This window comes from Lissotriton vulgaris, chromosome 3_1, assembly GCF_964263255.1.
Source record: "Lissotriton vulgaris chromosome 3_1, aLisVul1.2, whole genome shotgun sequence".
In the NCBI taxonomy this organism is placed as follows: domain Eukaryota; kingdom Metazoa; phylum Chordata; class Amphibia; order Caudata; family Salamandridae; genus Lissotriton; species Lissotriton vulgaris.
Genome location: NC_141689.1, coordinates 289,701,608 through 289,720,368, shown reverse-complemented (window position 1 = coordinate 289,720,368; position 18,761 = coordinate 289,701,608). Strand labels below are relative to the sequence as shown.

Below are 18,761 nucleotides of genomic sequence, written 5' to 3'. Positions count from 1 at the left end.
TTTGCCTTCCTCTCCGATATTCTTTGGGTGCATGGTAAAACACAGGCTGAGGGGTCATGGTGAAATTATAGACATGACATGCAAATGCCATGTGGATCCAATAAGCAAATATTCTTACGACTGCCTCAACATGGCTTATACCAGAGACTTAGGGAGGTAATAATTTACCTAGTAGCTGTCAAATTCGCGGAGGACGTTCAGCACTAGATACTAAAGAAGTGCTCAGAACCTGCATTGGTAAGGTATAGAGAAACAGAAGTGGACGCCCATGCATCAATCTTCGACATATATAGTCTTATGTCATTACAGCCTGGACTGACAAAGCAGTGATTAAAGTAGCATAGCAGCACCTAGCAGTGATGGAAAGCTGTTGGTGGGGAGCCATTTGGATATTCATAAAATTAGAAATCTGAAGAAGGAAGTACCTAATTATTAACCACAATTTTGCAATGCCGGTTTCCCTGCCATTTCCAAGAAACCCTTCAAACACATTCCTACGTGGTACAACGTGTCCTTCTAAACATTTTGACACATCACTCTTCAGAAGAGTGATTCTCTGCTAGGCAAACCTTTCAATAAAGTATTAAGATCTTTCTGAGATCTCCTACTGACACAGGATGGGAAACTTAAAATAAGAACAGGAATATTACTAGCCAGCGAGGAGAAAAGACCTAACATATACAGCTTATCTTCTAAAATAGCTCAGTAGCAATTTCGCTATATAATACAGATCCTTGCTCAGTAATGGAAGATGCTGTTTGTTCAGAGCAAGGAAAAGAAATGAGCTTTAACAGTCTCTCTACTGTATTATGGGATGGAAAATGCCATTGTTGGGTCCTGTAAAAAGGAACTGCAGGGTTTCATTACTTGCAGAAAAGATACCTCCTATAAGCCAATGTTCTTCCTTTTCTTTTCTTTTTCTTTGTGAGACGGAATTAAAGCTAAAATTCATTTTGCAGCTTATTCGTTATTTAATCAGAAAATGTTTGAAAAAAGTAAAGAGCGGGAAGGGACCAGTGTATAGCTGTTATTATTACCACTAAAATTAAAGTTATTACCAATAATGCTAATAATATTAATACCACCGAGCTGTTTTCTCTTATAACAGTGATCCAGGATCTGGTACAGACGTGAACATAATTTGTGTTAATAAATATCAAAGAACTGACATAATTTAACGTCCTTTCCCACACGCGTGATTCCTACGGTCCTACATAAGACTTACTGTGGAGAAAGTGATGAATGTCTTTGGTACAGAGATACTGACCACTCTTATTTGTGGAGGGCCTGCCCTAAGAATGGAGTGTCCTGAAAAGCTTTAGTGGATATTTTTAAATATCCAGCAGGGTTGCACCTCAGCTTATACCCCAAAGTGGACCATTCAGGCCATGTCCCCATTACTACTAAGAACAAAACCAATTAAAAGGACAACAAATCACTCCTAGCTGGTGACTGCAGTGTACTGCAATGAAATGGCTAGTTTGAACCACCAAAGTTAAAGAATTGGCTAAAATGTGGCACAAAGCCGTGGAGACTGAAGTGGACCATAAGATAGGAACTAGGCAAAATTAAAGGATTGTGGAGGACTTGTCAGTCTGGAGACTGTTTGCAAAGGATGTGCTGTACCCTCCAGGTCCTAAACCACCACACCATGAAAAGGGAGAGTAACCCGTCGTTAAAATATCTTCCAGTGCTGTGGTGTATTTTTACAAAAATACTATTTTTTGCTTGCAACCACATACATGTCTGTTCTTGTATTTGGAATGCTTTAACACACCTTCAGTTTGTTAATAAAGGAAGGCTTGGGTCCCTGACGCAAACTAGATTGGACCTCCTTTAACTGTTTTAACTGCCAAAATATCTGGTTGCCACCATTTTTTTACCCACTCGAAACAAAGGGACCCACGTTCTTATTTCTTTAGCCCTTATGATTTATTTCACTCACCCACCTGCAGGCATGCAATTATCCTGAGTTAGCCATGTTACATCTGTAGATGGACTTGCCTTTTTAGCTGTGTTTACTGTTTGTAGTTTATTAATTTTTTTAAATAAAAAGTTTGTACTTGGAAATAAATATATATATATATATATATATATATATATATATATATATATATATATATATATATATAAATAAAAATGTGCTTTCATTGTGGTTACATTGTTGCTCAGGTGAAGCAGATGTTCCCTCGCTGAAATCAGTTTTCTATGAATAGTTGACTCTGGGTCCCTGTCCAGTGGGCTTGGGTGCCCCATCCAGCAATGCAGATCTTTCATGAGCCTGTATAAGCGAAAGCTATCCCCGCATTTCAGTGGAAGCATATGAACACCAGTTTCATCATAACCTGGTCAACTTGCAGGCAGCTTACTCACAGTAACCTGTGTTGCCAGGCTTCTGCCACTTTTCGCTGCAAGGATGGCAAGAGTTCACACACGATATGAATAAGGAGAGTTGCAGCTCAGTGGGTTTAGGTTACTGGGACTTTTTTTACTCAGTGACATTACCCTTCACATTCGTGTTCTGCATAGGCATCGCTAAGCGCTTTAGATTTTTTTCTCCTGCGGCTAGGTGGTTTGAGCATTACAGAACCGAAAAATAAAGTCCTTTAATCTCCAAATTGCAGGAGGATCCAAGACGGAGCGGAGGGTCCCCTGTTAGGAGTTGGTGGCATTGTGCTTTTTTTGTTCTGAGGGCTGCCCAGATCCACTTGCAGTAGGTGACAGATACAGTCTAGTTGATTTGGGATGACGTTCATCACTAGGTCTCCATGCCAGACTCAGTTACAGTTTGTCCACCAAAGGTACGTACTTTTGTCACTGCTGGACAAGGTATGTATTACATTTGCAGACAAAAAGTGATCCTAAACTGTGTGGAGAACCAGCTTCATGTACACTTTGTGGACCAGGCCTCGAATGCAATTATGGTGCAGTCAAATGTTGTGCTTTAGAGAATCAAATTAGCAGATAGCAAATAAGCTGTATTTTCTTACTCCTTTGTGATTGATCTGTGTATTGCCCGACTATGTGGGTCTTCTCCAAGAACAGGCCATTCCTGCAGGTAAGTCAACCGCTAGTCCTACAGAATAACAGAGTACACTTTCTTTGCATTTATTAAATACCTTTTTAAAATACAGGGACATTTCCTGTTTTCACTACATAGTTAGTGAAGCTGTGAAAGATGTTTAATGTTAAAAGAGGCATTCCTAAAGCAGGGCCAGTTTTGTCACTGTCCATTTGGTGCACTAATCATTGGTTGCTTTTCAGGCCTTCTTGTGTTGAATATTTTATTTCATGTCTTACGACAGCAGGTCTTCCATAGACATTTGAAGCACTGTTCAGTAGTCCTCACAGCAGAACATTTACAAACCTGTAGGACTGGAAGACGACCATGGCCAAGGCTTTTTTTGGAACCCCCAGTAAATTACATTTTACCGTGGTGAAGTGCTCCGAAGAGACTTTTCCAGAAACTTGGCGATCCATAAGAGAAAATGAATATCACTACTGCAGAAGGTACTGATTTTGATTGATTGATAAACAAAGTTTATTTAAACAATAGTCTATAAACGATAGATAGAACAATGGATCCACATAGCAATAAGATTATTAAACCATAATTCATTTTAAACACTCTGGTACTGAAAGGAAAGAAGGTACTGAAATTAAACAAACGTTTACCATGAATAGCCACATATGTGCAGAACTACAGTTCCAAATGGTACCTAGGAGGGAAAGCATGAAACAAGAGGAGTTCTACTTCTCGGTGTAATAACTTCCATGTACTGCACTAGAACTGCTGAAACAGAAACTCGCACCACCCAACACCTGTTGGCTAAGAAATGCAAAAATCTCGTTCTGAAAAATAAAAAATAAAAATTATCCAACCTCAAACTTCTGAAAAGGCACAAGGGCAGCACAAGTGCTGACTCAGCTACACCAGCAACCGGAGGTCAGAGTGAGGACTTGGGCAAACTAAGCCCTGCTGCAGTGGGATTAGAGTGTGCCAGGGCCCGTCCCCCAAAAAACCTTTGATGCACAACATCCCAAACCCTACTGTTCCCAACAAAATCCTAAAAACTCTTCATGGAAATTGCTAACTACCACTCGCTGAGGATTACCAGGTAACTAACCAAGCAGAATAGCAACTGAATCAAAAAAATAAAATAATGCGACACAATCATCTCTTTACACATCACAGTTCCTCACATTTATACCCCCCAAACAGCAAGGAAGATAAAGCTGTAGCCCATAGAGCACGAGGACTACCAACAACACAAGCAAATGGACTGTTAGAACTGGCACGGGTTAGGTGGAGGGTCAAGTCAACATCCAGCATCCACTACCCCTATTATAACAGACGGAATCTATTCACAGACAACACCAAACACAGTACCGCAGATACAAACATCTCCCAATCAAAGCACTAGGGGGGCACGTGATATCATATAACCATAAAAACAAGTTTCCCTGAGCTGTCCACTACATTGGGCCAGCTGTGTACCAGTAGCCATACTAAATGGGTTTTTCACAGACGTACCTCGCAGTTATCATTCAATACTCACAAGTAGATTTCAAACCGGAACTGTAATTTTCCAGTGACGCTAATTTAAGAGACAATTTTAAACACTGTTAATATTTTTATTTTTCAGTGTCACAGACTACTGCAGAAACCGCTACTCGAAAAAATACGTGTCTACTTGTTTAAATCTCTGGTGTTCAAACCGAATGAAAACTCTGAATTAACAGGTTCTCATACTTCGACAGAAGAATGTTTCAGTAGTCTCCAATGCCATGCGCTTCTCCGCATGAACCCTTGAGTTGACAAAAACATTACGTTTTCAATTTCTAGCTCTGAGATATTTCATTGGAGTTTAAGGAGCGAATATACCAACCTCCTAGTCAAACAAAAGCTTATTGGAAAGTTAAAGGCAGCTGAGAGCACATATAATTGCACCAATATTTGTAGCAGAAAGTAGTCGACGGCAAATGTTCCAAGCTTTTCCGTTAATAAATCATAATATTTGTTTTAAGATGCAGCATTAGAGGGAACAATATGGTACCTCTGTTCAACACGGGGGTGGGCTTTGTCATTTGTTCTAGATATTAGGTATTTCACACAATAAATATCAAAACAGTAGACACTTGGAAGTGTAGCAAAACCATAATCCTCTCCTCCAACAAATCCATTAACCCCAGGGTGCAAGGTATAGTGTATATATACTTGTACATTATCACAAGAAAACCCACACTTTGTGATGTATGGTCTTCCGTTTGGAAGTGTCTCACTCTTGCATGGCAGGACAGTGAAAGAAGAATGTTGAATTCAGCATGGAAACAAAAAATGAACTGAGGAGACACTAGCGCAGATGTCTGTAAAAGTGGAAGCCACGTGCATGCAGAGAATCTGAAGATAGAAAGCCACTGGAAGACAAGAGGGGACGATCAGATGAGAAGAAAGAGCAGCAGCCAAGTCGGAGATACCAATGGAAGTTAGATGGTGATAGAACAATGAGAAGATGTTGTGCTGCAGAAGAGACCAGTGCTAGATGAGACAAACTCTCACCTCTAGTGGAGCGGATAAGGTTACTGTTGGTGAACTGAGACTACGCGGTCGCCTTATCTGAGGCTCGCTTAGATGATTGTTACTGTTTGACGTTGACCCAGCTGCACCATCTTCGGCAAGCTAGTATGGAGGCAAACATAAGTTAGAAATATTTGTGCAGCCTTACATACATATACAAAAGTCTAATTACGGTCAAAAAACGACCTAATATTAACAAAGGAAACGGAAATTCAGGATGCCCTAGAATTCTCCCACATGTTAGATGGTGTCTAAGTTCATCAAGCCTATGCCTCCCTATACAGAATAAAAACTAAAACCTACATTATATTTCCCAATGCTTTCTACAAAAAAAAATATCATACCAATGAACATTATAACCATGATTTTTTTTTTAGCGGTTGAACTCTTTGTACAAAGGGTAAGAAACAAATGCACACGTGCCTTACCATGTTTGGGTCTTTATTCTTTAATTTTCAGTAAAACCCCCTACAAATATGTTGAGGTGTACGAGGGTGCTTAGCACAAGCTTCGGTATTAAGGGAAAAAATGAATAAAGAGATGAGCTCAAGCAAAGGGGTATACTACAGTAGTGTTTGTGAAATCTCAAGATGTTAGACTAACACAGAGCTGGTCTATCTGCTAATGTAAGTAAAAGTATATAAGGAATTCTTTGACAATCTAAGAATTCGAGGTAGAGGGGTTAAGTAATATTAGAAATGTGAGAACTGGGAAATGACATCATTATTAACAATCAAAAATGTGTCTCAATGGGCTAATGGGAGACAAATGTAATCTTAGTATGTGTATATTGAGATTCTAACATTTCCCAGAAGACTATTTGTGACTTGGTTAAAAAAAAGTGTCAAAATATTACAATTCAGTATCAGCTAATACACTGAATTGAACTGTTAGAAAATGACCACGTTATTAGTGTGTGAAGGTGTATGGATTATTAAACATTTACAAAATGTAACTTTTATATGTTGATCATGAGCCTATTCCTTGAAGGAATATCTTGTAAAAATAAAAGTTTAGAACACGATCATGTCCTGCCACCAAGGGCACTTACTAAGCCTGAACATTAAGGTTTGGATACCTATAAGACAACAGATGCATTTATGATTGAACAATAGTCCACAGTGAATTCAGAGGCCGTGCCAAAACAGGCATACATTTCCGTAGACTCCAGCCTTTTAACTTTTACTTATGTACAATGGGTCCTACTGCCATAGTTAGAAGAGATGAGAGAAAGCCATTTTTGACGTAATACAAATGTCATCTGTACAAGTTTAGGCCGAATGATAACTCTCTAGCTGCAATTACCACACAATTGCAGCTCCAAACCCCTGACATGTTATAGCTCTCCAGACAGATGATTATATGTTAGAAGGAAGAGCTCACCAATTCTAGTCCTAGTCTAGGCCTAATCAAGGACATTTCACTACTGACACGATGGAATCAGCCTGAAAAATACAAATTCAATACCACAAATATGGTGGTATGTCTGCTGCATAAACACTGGTTAAACATTATGTGCACAAAAGGAACTGAAATAAGGTATGTGAACAAAAGGAACTGAAATAAGGTATACAGTATCTTAAGCAACTTCCCTAACAAGGGTGTCTCTCACAGAATGCATCTCCCGATGCTGCAACGAGTGAATTAGCATTTTCAGTTTCTCTGGTTAGGAAGTGGTTTAGGGTTTAACAACTCAAGTTATGACAGGAGTCTTATGCATGTATTCTTTGCCTCCTGCTGCACTGTCAACCTCACCTGCCTGAATAAATGAGCTATACATTTTTACAACAAGCCAGAATAATGTGCAGTTAAGGTATTCTGCTTGTGATAGAAGGCGGAGAGAGGTCATTTTCCTGTTTGTTCCTAGTAGCTGCTGTTCATCCTGATCAGTACTTAGCCTTACAGAAAATGCATAAGCACATGGTCAATGCACAGATGGGACTGTGCTTGAGAGGACAGTCGGTTAATGAGACAACCAATGGGCATTCGTAGAGTCCCTCGGAAATTGTCCCACCTACATATGAAGGTTTTTATGGACAACACATTATGGGGAGCATGAGAATCATAGTAAACATTTACAGGATGTTATCCTCCTTCAGCTAAGATAGAAAAGCTAAGTTGAGGTTTCATGATTTGATTGAGCAATGTACTTCTTCCTCGACCATGAATAAAACACTCATTGACATGCAAGTGATGATGTCCAAAAACTCAGTGTTATCAGTATAATCACATTCGAAGGGCTACTGATTATCGAGTCTAGAATAGCATGGGACAAACATTATGGACAAAATATTGATGGACAAAATATAGAAAGGTAAGACTGTATACATTTTTAAGAATGCAATCATCACACTCCCCGAATCACTCCTGCCATGTTGTCTGACTCTCTGCAATATATTGGAAATTCCTGTAAGTAATGTATCGAAGACATCTGCAGTCCTCCAGAAAGCAGACGCTGAAGGTCATCTAAGTTAGTTCTCTCCATTAATTAATTTGAGAGACTAATGAGTACATTGGGGTAGCTAACTCAATGGCAGATCATAGTATGTTGGCAGGAAACCATGTTTGTAGTCTTTTGCATTCGCTTTACAACTAATGGTCTCTGGGCGCACTATTTCAATAGGTTAAAATTGTGCAGGTGACTACTACAAATTTCAGAACCCATAAGGTAGCATAATGACATTCAGGGTGATGAAAGATTATCGGTAAAGGCAACGTAGAAGCAATGGCAATTCTGTGACAAAACACAAATGTTTGATCACTTTATGAAAATGCATAACCTGCAAGGCAGAAAGGCTCACACAGAACAACCACCTACACTTCTTCAGCAGGAAACAGACGGCCACCGGACAACATGTAACCCATTTTCTGCATTCAATTAATTTGGCACTACATAAGCTCTAGATATAAAAGATTAGGTATATTCAGAGGGAAGATAGAGTCAATATCGTACAGTCAATCTCAGACAAGAGTCTAGAAACCAGGCACATCTCCTGTGGAAGATTCAGTCCGGCCTATCAGTAGGCATGGTGAGCCCCTGTCATTAGCGAACCAGGGCCCTATGGATACCCTAGCACCCATTTTTATAGTCCTCAGTTCAGGATAAAAGGTGAGGATGTAGCAGAATTTAAGGCTCCCATAGTGTTCTGCTTCATTCTCAAACAGCCTATAAAATGCCTACCCATCTTTAATATATATGTAACTCTTATTCTGCTAGGAGAGCTTTAATGAAAGTTAAAAGTCTGAAGAATAGCTTCATGCACTTCAAGAACAACTATCTGTTCATATCAACAGTAGGCAACAACATACATGATGAGGATGCTACACCACCTCTGAAGAGAAAGCTTGTAGTGCTGCTACAACTTGCAATGAATACATCCAACTAACTGGATTCTCTAAACCCTAAAAGCCTCAAAGAATCCACTGGAAGACTTATCATGGCCAAGCTGTTGACTTGGTATTTAAAGGTAGCCTGAAAGGCATAAATACCTGGAAAAACAAGGGTATCCCCTGCCACAGACAAATGCCTTATTGCTGGGGAAACACCAGTGTATACAGGAAGGTGTATGCCCACACGCGCATTGTCAAAAAACTCCTACTGGTAGCTGCATGGGAGCAATACATTAGGCAGTTCAGATACATAAAGATAGCAAGCACTATCACCATTGTTCAAGTTGGAGTCCATGTGACTAACACTGGTGTGCCATAGGTAACATTTCATAACTTGCACCAGCCACATCTTTGCTAAAGCCAGAAAAAAAGGTTAACCTTATTCTGAAGTAGAAATAAGCCGGACATTAAAGAAAGACCCAACTCCACACAACTCTAGCCTTATTTCTCTGGGCGTGCCAAAAAAGTTACCACGTAATAGTTTTTACCTGGATTACATGAAAACAGGATCAGGACCAGAGGGGCCTTAAACTCAGTCCTTGGAGGCAGAACAGACAAAGAATGCTCCACAACACTGAGCTACACAGATTAACTTAACTCTACTATTTCATCTGGGTTTCAGGCAGACCATCATCATATTTGTGGACAACATAGATTCAATTCATATTTTAATATTAGAGGAAAATTTGTTAATCTAAAATAGTTGATTAAATACTCTTATAATCACCTAATTCAAATGGGTCAAATGGGTCGATTGGTATCTATTGGAAACTAGCGCAGCAATGCTTCCATAATCAAGTTGTTACTTCATTTGGTTTGAATCCCTTATTTCTCCTACTGTTAGAGAATAAATATCCAGCAAAGGTAACCAGAGAAGGAAACAGCCCACAAATAAGCAACAAAAAATGGCAGTCGGGCAGGACTCACTAAGTTCTTAGTGTTCTATCATCTATCAAAGTCAAAAAAATCTATTTATTTCTAGCCTGTGCTGAAATAAAAAATTATCAGCATGTATAAAACAAAGTATGCCACATTTTGAATGCAAGTAACTTGCCTCACATTTAAAAATAAATTCAGATATTTTAGAGAGAGCTTAGCCAAAAAGAAAACAAAAAAAGAATGCCTTGTAGGACTTTACGGAATTTGCTTGAACAAGATATAGACGTGGGCCCTAGAGGCCATCCTTCACTGGTGCTAATAAGGAGACCGAGGTGAGGTTTTTTTCCCCCAGAGGTTTTGCCATGTGAGCTCTTGGTGGAAAGGACTTGGCCAAGCAATGGCATCTGTTTTCTTAACCTTTGTACGCTGAGTAAGAGTTCAGAATTCAGGAATTGCAACTGAATGCTAATTTCAAACATGTTCAAACCCAAGCAACGTTTGGTCTTTCTAAACATTTTCACTTTCAATATGGTCTAAACTACTTTCCCATTACAAATCATGAGCTACTTGAAAGTAGCTTAAAAAATACCTATTGCTAATTTTGACATTGTAAACCATGAGGACCATGTTTAGGCTGGACAGTTATCTGCATACTGTACCTGCATAATTGGTCGCGTCCATGTCGTTGTTCGATTGTTATGATTGACATAATAAGTACGTCCCTTAGCATCTTTCCTCTCCTCCCAGCCTGATGGTAAGCCCGGTGTGGTGTGCACATAGGCCACTGATGGCTGTTTATGCAAGAAATCATTGTCAACATTTGGGGTTTCCTACTAGCATTTATTCTGAGATAGCAAATACACACAACAATAATCTTAATAATCTCAGTATGCAACATTTCAAATTGTATTTTTTCTTTAAAAAAAGAAAGACATCGGAAAGTTTGTAATAACAAAAGAATAAACAAAAGCTTCTTTCTTCTTAGTGAGCAGCTTTGATTGCCAGTATTGAGTGATCATCCATTACATAGGCTTCAACTGATGTCTTGAATCATAGATGCAGCCAGCAATCATCGTTTGGAGTTAGGGTGGATCCAGGGGGCTGCGGGACAGTGGCCACGGCTAAAGCAAATGCAAATAGCGGGTCTTTTAAAAATGGCCCACAGAGAAGGATTTGCCAATTTAATCACTCACTAGATATTTCTTCTTTAATTAATGGTACTTTTATTGTAAAGACCAGGCTACATGAGGCACCAGAGTGGATAACAGTCATTATGTCTGCAGTCACAAGAAGCTTGAAAGAGAAGACTATAGGTGCTCGAGGTGGACACAGAGCACTACTTCCTTACAAAAAATCTAAACTCTTTACACCAAGAACAGCGTACCACATTACATAGATGACTGTCAGTACACTTGATATGTAAGGAGCATAACGTGGAGCTTGGCTAATTCAAATTAACAAATCTTTGGCAACTCGACAATTAATCGGCTCTCAAGGGTCTCAAGGTCAAATATCATGGTTGCTAAAATATTAGACTTCTTACTTAAGCACATAAGCAACTCTTATTGTAGCACAAATACTATCTCGGTGACAATATAAAACGGAGATCATTAAAAACCTAGGCAAAAAAAGAAAATCAAAGCAATCTAGCAAATAACTCTTTGTGACCACAATACCACATAGGGTTCTTAAGCCTACCAGCTTCAGTTCGTAGTTTTTCTTTGGAATCATACAATAGGAATATATATTATGTGCACACTTAGAAAATATTATGACATGGTTTAAGAAGCTGAGGACTATGCAATATTATTTTCGTGAACTGATAAGTGTTCCCTTCTCTAGAAATGCAAATCAGAAAACAGGACTCTGCACATCTAGACACTGTCCAGGCGTCAAGTAAAAACAATAAAAATAATTACTATATATTAGTGTTGTGTCACATCTGAGCGTTTAGTGTCTGAATGTATAGCTCTTGCAGCCCAGATAGCAACAATCGCTGGTCGAAATTTTGCATTTGTCAGATGATGTACATAAGAGGGATGGAATCAATTCCTGACCAAAACAAGGAACTACACCTACAGGGAGTCTAAGGAGGATGGTCAGGGCACTAAAAAAATACACAAACTCTAACATGGAAAGTGGAGTTTTAATCTTTCAAGTCTAGTAAGTACACCATCACTGTGTACCGAGCTGGTAGGACATTGTTCTTTATAAAACCATTGACGCATTTGCTCTGTTCCATCTTGCCAACAATGGTAGAGTATATTAGCACCATTTAATAATTCTTATAGTAGTTAAGCAGCTATACTGCCAGAAGCACAACACTATCAATAAAACACCCCCTAAATAATGGGAACAGTGTTGGAAATGTGCCATTCATTTTATTTCTCTCTTATTGCTGTGTAAATAACCATTTTTACCAACTTCTATTACTAAAATCATAAATGATGATTCACTAATGTATGATGGATTAATAAAGTGTTTCTTTTCAACTTCCAGTAAAATTACATCACCACACTTTCAACATTAAACATCAACTGTGTCATAATTTAAGAAACAAAGTGCACATTTATTATAAAAGATATATTACAAATATACAGTAATCAGTTATAAAGAAAACATATACACGAATCACAATGGATCCCCGTATTACAATTTACAATGCTATTGAAAATACTGACTATGCATCCTATTTATTATATTCAATCAAGCTGTGGCTGCAGTGATCATAAAAATAGTATGGATGCTGGTTACAGTGGTTCAGTAGAATATTTCACCTTCCTGACAATAAAAAATAGATGCACAAACATTTTTTATGACGAAGTGACGAACACTCTTTTACCCATTATTTTTCCTCTTGCGATTTTTCAAACTCACTTATACTATAAGGTGCTAACTTTCTTCTAAAATATCCTGAATATGGGTGGTCTACTCACCAGCGTCTTAAAAAGTCACCATGCTTGGACGGGACTGTTTGTGTTTGAAGGTGTGAGATCAATGATCTTTTCAGTAAGGGATATTTTTTTTAGAATGAGGATTTCACAGGATTCCGGACTAGTTGCAGTCGTGAGCCCTCTACAAATTATACATGAATAATCCTTTCACTAGTTTAATAGAAAGAGTCTTATTTTTTTAAGAGTTTCACATCTTCCTACAAATTTGCTGGAGAACTTCCAGAATGTTGAGGGGCTTTCATTGGAATCTTCCACACTCCTGGCAGTCCCCCAAGAAATCTACGGCTGGCGCCATTGCCCTTCTTTAGCACCACCGACCACAATATGAATTTTTCAAAGCCCACACTGAGGTTCATAGAGTGCTCTTGGGTGGACCGGGGGCAAACTCTTCACTGTGGCTGCAGGCCACTGAAAATTTCTTCCGTTTTACTCTTTGTTTAAAACCTGGTGAATGTCCTGGCATAATGGCCTCATCTGGTGATTGCTGGCGATTATAAGTACAAAAAAAACATGATTCAACTCATCAGGGACAAAACGCTGACTTTCCAGAAGTTGCATTACCGCACTTTAACTGATTGTTATCCATTTGTATACGTTGTTTCCTTTTTAATATTTTAAATCACTTTTATAGTATATTTATGAACGTGAAATGATTTTTTTTAATATATGAACTGTTTGATTTTATCTAAAATGTCATGTGATTGCTTTTATGATTTTAATTAATCGAATAAAGCTGATTTGACTTGACTAGACTCGTAGTATCTAAATGGAGAGAGTAGTGGCAGGCCACAGTAAAAACAATAAGTGTTAAAGGCTAGTCGAATATAAATATTGTCAGAGCCTAAATGATGTGGTATGCCTCTTAATTGTCCATCAGCGGCTCTTTTTGCCTTATTACGCCTAGCTGCAACCAGAAAACTTGCAACCCCAAAAATCACCATAGTACTGCCCAGTAGGTGTAGGTAGTGCAGGACGCACTTGTGTAAACCCCGCCTCTGTCAATAGTGGTAGTAAAAACTGTTTTCGGATATCAGAAAAGAAATCACAAAACATGATAAAATGCATTAGCGATTGATCCGAAAAATTATCACAGCAACAGGGAGTAGATTGTTCAGGTTTTCCCCATACTGGATAGTTACCAAGAGAGAACTGTATAATATTGAATCTGAATCTAACCAGCAGATGTCGGTGGAACGGGATACAAGTCTTTAGTAATTGATGATTTCATTTTACAGAAACATAAGTTCATGTTCTGTACATGTAGATTTCAGTTTCCATTTCAAGTATATCTCAGTATTCTTTATCAACAGTTCTCTTCGGATATATCCATTCTATATCAAGGCCGTTTGCCCTGAAAGAAAGAAAGAAAGAAAGAAGCAAAGGGCAATTCAGATTACTGCTGACCTGCCCCACATCTTCTTGTGGAATGATCAGGCAAGGCAGTTTATATAGTGTCCCCACAGACATAACTCTCTCTCGAGTGTACTTCCCCGCTCCGTAATGTCTGACTGGCCAGGAGTGAGTTTCGGATTCTCCAGATTACTTTCTTTAGGTGTAATGGATAACCACGTTGTTGGACCACGCCTCTTTTAAATTAAAGTCATGCTTTCCTTCTTCACTTAAGGTATGTCCATTTCAAACATGGCAGGTTAGGATGCTGGCATCTTGACCTACCAACAAATGCCGTCCTATCTTATGTTGGTGCCAGCACTGACAAGGAGGACTCAAAAGATGTGCCCCAGGGCAAGCGGAATTCCACTTAGTGGCTCCAGTGGCTCAGTGGCGCTCAAAGGCGAGTCTGGTGGCTGTGGGGTCAATGAAGTCTGAGGAAATTCAGAGCATACCTGGACCAAATGCAGAAGGCACTAAATTTTTTGAGTGACAGTCTAGTGATTTCTTACCAGAAGTGGGGTATGGGGACGTGGATTTCTTGAGCTTACAACACATTTTTGTCATCGACTTACCAGAAAACTTCGAGTGGAATTAGACTTCACTATGCTGGGAGGATCTCGCAGAGTTAGGCGAAGTGCAAAAAAACTCTGCTGCGCTATGCGGAGCTCACAAGCGGCGGAGGAAATTAGAAAAATGCAGTTTGCGATAATTTTCAGTGCTAGTTGTATGAATGCACTGTGAAATTATCGCAAATGGCACAATGCACGACGCAAGCGGGCGCTGCTTCCATTCTGTCACTTGAGTAAACTTTCTACCCGAGCGGCAGCTTTCTCAACGCGAACAGAAGGTTTCTCAAAGTGAGCGGTAGCTAGCTTACGCGGCCACTCGCATTGAGAAATCCGACCGCACGCGTTGAGAATTCTTGCCTGTCGATGGATTTCCCTCGCTTGCGAACTTGACGAGCACGAATGAAGAAAAATCTTGCTGAGAGGTGGATTTTCCTCGCTTACCAACTTGATGTTGATGAGCACAAGTGAGGAAAAAAACTGCTACGTGGAGCGGTGTTTTTCGGAACTCCGTGAGTGCCACCTAACGTGGAGAACGCCACAAGTGGAGTTCACCATCCAACCCTAGAATTCACATGGGAATGACTTCTTGACCACAATCGAGAGAAGCCTCGTGACCTGGAGTGGGACCTCTGTTTTCACATCAATGTAAAGCTTAGCGACGAGAGAAGCCTCGTGACCTGGAGTGGGACCTCTGTTTTCACATCAATGTAAAGCTTAGCCTCTCGCTACCAGATTGCCTTCTGGTGCATGACGCCTACTTATCCCAAAACTGAGTTGTGACGAGAGCCCAAGCACAATAGACACACATCGTGTGGGTGAGTGACAGTTATCAGTTTCATCATGGCTTGAATCCGGTTGTTTTTTAGGGCAAATATCTTCGGTGGCACACTGTATGCAATAAAGTATGGAGTCATGGGAAAAGTGACTAAGTTGGGAGCAGAGTTTAGGTCTATGCTGTAGGGAACCGTCAACACCAACGTGGCACTTTGAAGCGGCTCTGCTCTGTTACTTCCATGGGTGGTATGAATTCACTGTGGAGTCTTAAGGTGCCACTCTCTGGCGGATTGCAGAAAACAATTCCCGGATCCAGTCTGGCTCCTAGGAATATTCTATAGATCAGAAATCTGCATTTAAAAGTATTCCATTGGAAACGTACTTCACCAAAAATGCAGAATCTATGACCTTTTCATTAACTAAAAATACCTGAAGGAGCTGCCTGTAGTAAAGGAAGGACAGGGGACACCACCAAGAATATAAGGGATTGCACAAATGAAGGGCAGCTTTTGTCAGCAAAAATCGTGTGCGTTGTTCAAAATAAAAAAGCTGGAAATATAATTTATTAAAGAAATATTCCATAAATTAAAACAATTCTCGAGTTTATGGGTTCTCTAAACGGGTGGCTCCTGTCCTTCTCTAAAGAGCATGTCGGGAAATATGGGCCCTAGCTCCCATTCAAAATTGGAACCCTTAACTGAGAACGATCACCTTACGGCAAGCAATTCCTAAAAGTGTGGAAGAAGGGAGATCGGAGATAACAGTAGAAGGGTAATAATGCAGTTCGACACTAAAAACAGGATGAAGCGAAGCCATAATACAATCCTATGAAGCTACGGGGGTGGTATATCAAACAAATTCAAACCTACATGAAGATTTCAGTAATACAAATATACCTGTTCTAATGGCAGCACAAAGATGGTATGTGTGTGAGGCTAGACCAATTGTGCAATGAGAACAACAAATTGTCTTTCAGCCTACTGGAAGCCCTCGTTTGAACACTGAATGGCAGGCTTGAGACCCAGATTCATCAATGTAAATGTTAGGCCAAGAGGAGCAAGTAAAGGCAGAATTAAAAGATTTACATTGTCCAAAGCAGTCAATATAACCCCAGAACATTAGTGAAAACGTACCACAACAAACACGGTGTCACAACAGCAATTCTCATTTCTCCTGCAGCACCCCATTAAATAAACCCCAAAACGATGCAGGTCAACAGGAATCAATCTATAAAATTATGAATATTTAATGTTCTTCACCTCCAAGATTATTCCACCATCTTTCTGCTGACACTGTTGTAACAAAAATATAATTACCGTTGGTACTTAAATACATTTTCATCGAAGAACGTCTGGGGTAGATGAGGTGAGGGACAAATGACTGGCAGAGGGGTGTGTATTTGGCTGCCTCTTCACGCTTTATTGCAACAATTAAGCATTATTTATTTCAGACACTTTGCCACAATTACTGATACGCGAGTGCAGGTCGTAACACTCAGTCCTGCATTTAATCAAAAATACAGCAAAAATGTGGGGTTCCCACGCAACCCCTATGGATTTTGATGCTGTCCCATAGTTACAAAATCAAGTAAACCTGGTGCCGTTCCAAAAACAGAAGCCTTCCCAGTGGAGGCGTAACGGGGAGAACATTTTCAATTTCTCTTCATTCTTCCCATGTGTGCTGCATTTTGCAGCTCAAAAAGAAAGAGGAAAACACCTCTTGGGATTGTTTTTTTAAGAAAGTTGCCCCTTCCTGTACAAAACCAATCCTCCCTAGGTTGGTGCTACGCAGCAATTTGTACACCAACACGAGGAAAAAGGATAGGAATGCACCGTATTTCATAAATACAGCGCATTCCAGCCCTTTCACATTGGCATGGGGCAGCACAGCAAGAAGACGTACAGCGCTGCCCTACACCAATCACTCATTAATGAGGCTGTTTGTATTTAGCTACACCTTTGACTACATCCCCATGCTCACTGACCTTTGGTTTACTCAACACTGTATAGTATTATTTCCCGACCATACAAATTATTTGCTGTGGGACTTTGGGGCGTTTATGATTGTTGATAGTTGTCAATGATGAGGAGTACCAGGTTCTAGAAAGTTTTAAACGAAAGGGGTCCTTACGCCTAAAATAATTTGACAAATGGGTCTCAGCATCAAAAAAGTTTGAAGACCTCTGCACAATGCTAAGCTGCAGAGCGTTGTGAGGGCCCTCGGGGTAGATTTCCCAACTGCGTCACGGCCCTCTAGGGTGCTAGACGGCCTGACTGGATGGGGGAGATGAATGTCACTACCCTCTTTTATAGGGCCCTCAGGTGCGACATACAGCACCAACAATTTGCAGCGCATGGGTCCTGGGAAAGAGATTTTAAAATGTCCAATTCAGATTGGGCAAGTGCAACATCCCTGGTGCACCAAGTGTACAGTAAGAACAGATTCAAACTACTTCACTTTCTGCACCGAACATATGTCACACCATATAAATTGAACATATTGGCTCCCCCTAGAGGACCTACGTGTGCATGTTGTGGGGAGCTGTTGTGTTAGGGGGGAGAAGGTGCCAATTTGTGCCATTTGGCCTGGGAATGTGCGAAAGTCCAGGATTATTGGAGACAAGTGTTGTCACGCAGAGAGGAAGCCACTGGGATATCCAATTCTCAAATGTCACTGGCTTGTTTATTGGGCATGGTGGTTAGACTCAAGAGACTGAAAATACCCTACAAACCTGTTCAGGTGCCCCTCCTCTTGGCGAGACGTTGTGCGGCCATCGGGTGGTTGGGCACTAGAGTTCCGTTGCTGGATAACTGGTTGAGGGACCTACTGGATTAGGGGGTGGCAGGGGACCACTATATGAAAAGGTCAATCAATGACAACAGGGCGGCTGACTAGGTATTGTTAGGGGCCTAACTGCTTTAAAAACTACATGATGACGGTGACTCGAGCTCCGATGACAGCTCTGATGCGGAGGGCTGATTGTATAGAAGAATGCTACTCTTAATATTTTCCTGACTACCTAGTCAGAAATTATTGTACTCGTTATCAGAGGTTTAGCTTGTCGTCTTGGATGACTCCATAAATTGTGTTGATAATTATTTGTACCGACCTGAAGCTATTGCACATGGTGAATGTAAAGAGAGCATGTCTGTCATCACCTTTAATATGTAATTGATGGGATAATAGGTCTGAAACTGCACTCTTGCATGGTATGTTACTTTATTT

The 18,761-nt window shown here is 40.1% G+C and overlaps 1 protein-coding gene across 28 annotated transcripts in view; it reads right to left on the bottom strand.

Moving 5' to 3' along the window:
* NEDD4L (NEDD4 like E3 ubiquitin protein ligase) overlaps positions 1-18,761 on the bottom strand; it is a 1,724,212-nt gene that overhangs the window by 357,463 nt on the left and 1,347,988 nt on the right. For 24 of the 28 annotated variants that reach the window (XM_086960462.1, XM_086960464.1, XM_086960467.1 and 21 more), the window contains 2 exons: positions 10,507-10,638; positions 5,561-5,680 (listed from right to left, as the gene is read on the bottom strand). The exons of the other annotated variants lie outside the window; for them this stretch is intronic. In XM_086960462.1, coding sequence (XP_086816588.1) covers positions 5,561-5,680; positions 10,507-10,638 — 252 coding nt within the window. The remainder of the gene's footprint in view (positions 1-5,560; positions 5,681-10,506; positions 10,639-18,761) is intronic. 28 annotated transcript variants of the gene reach the window in all.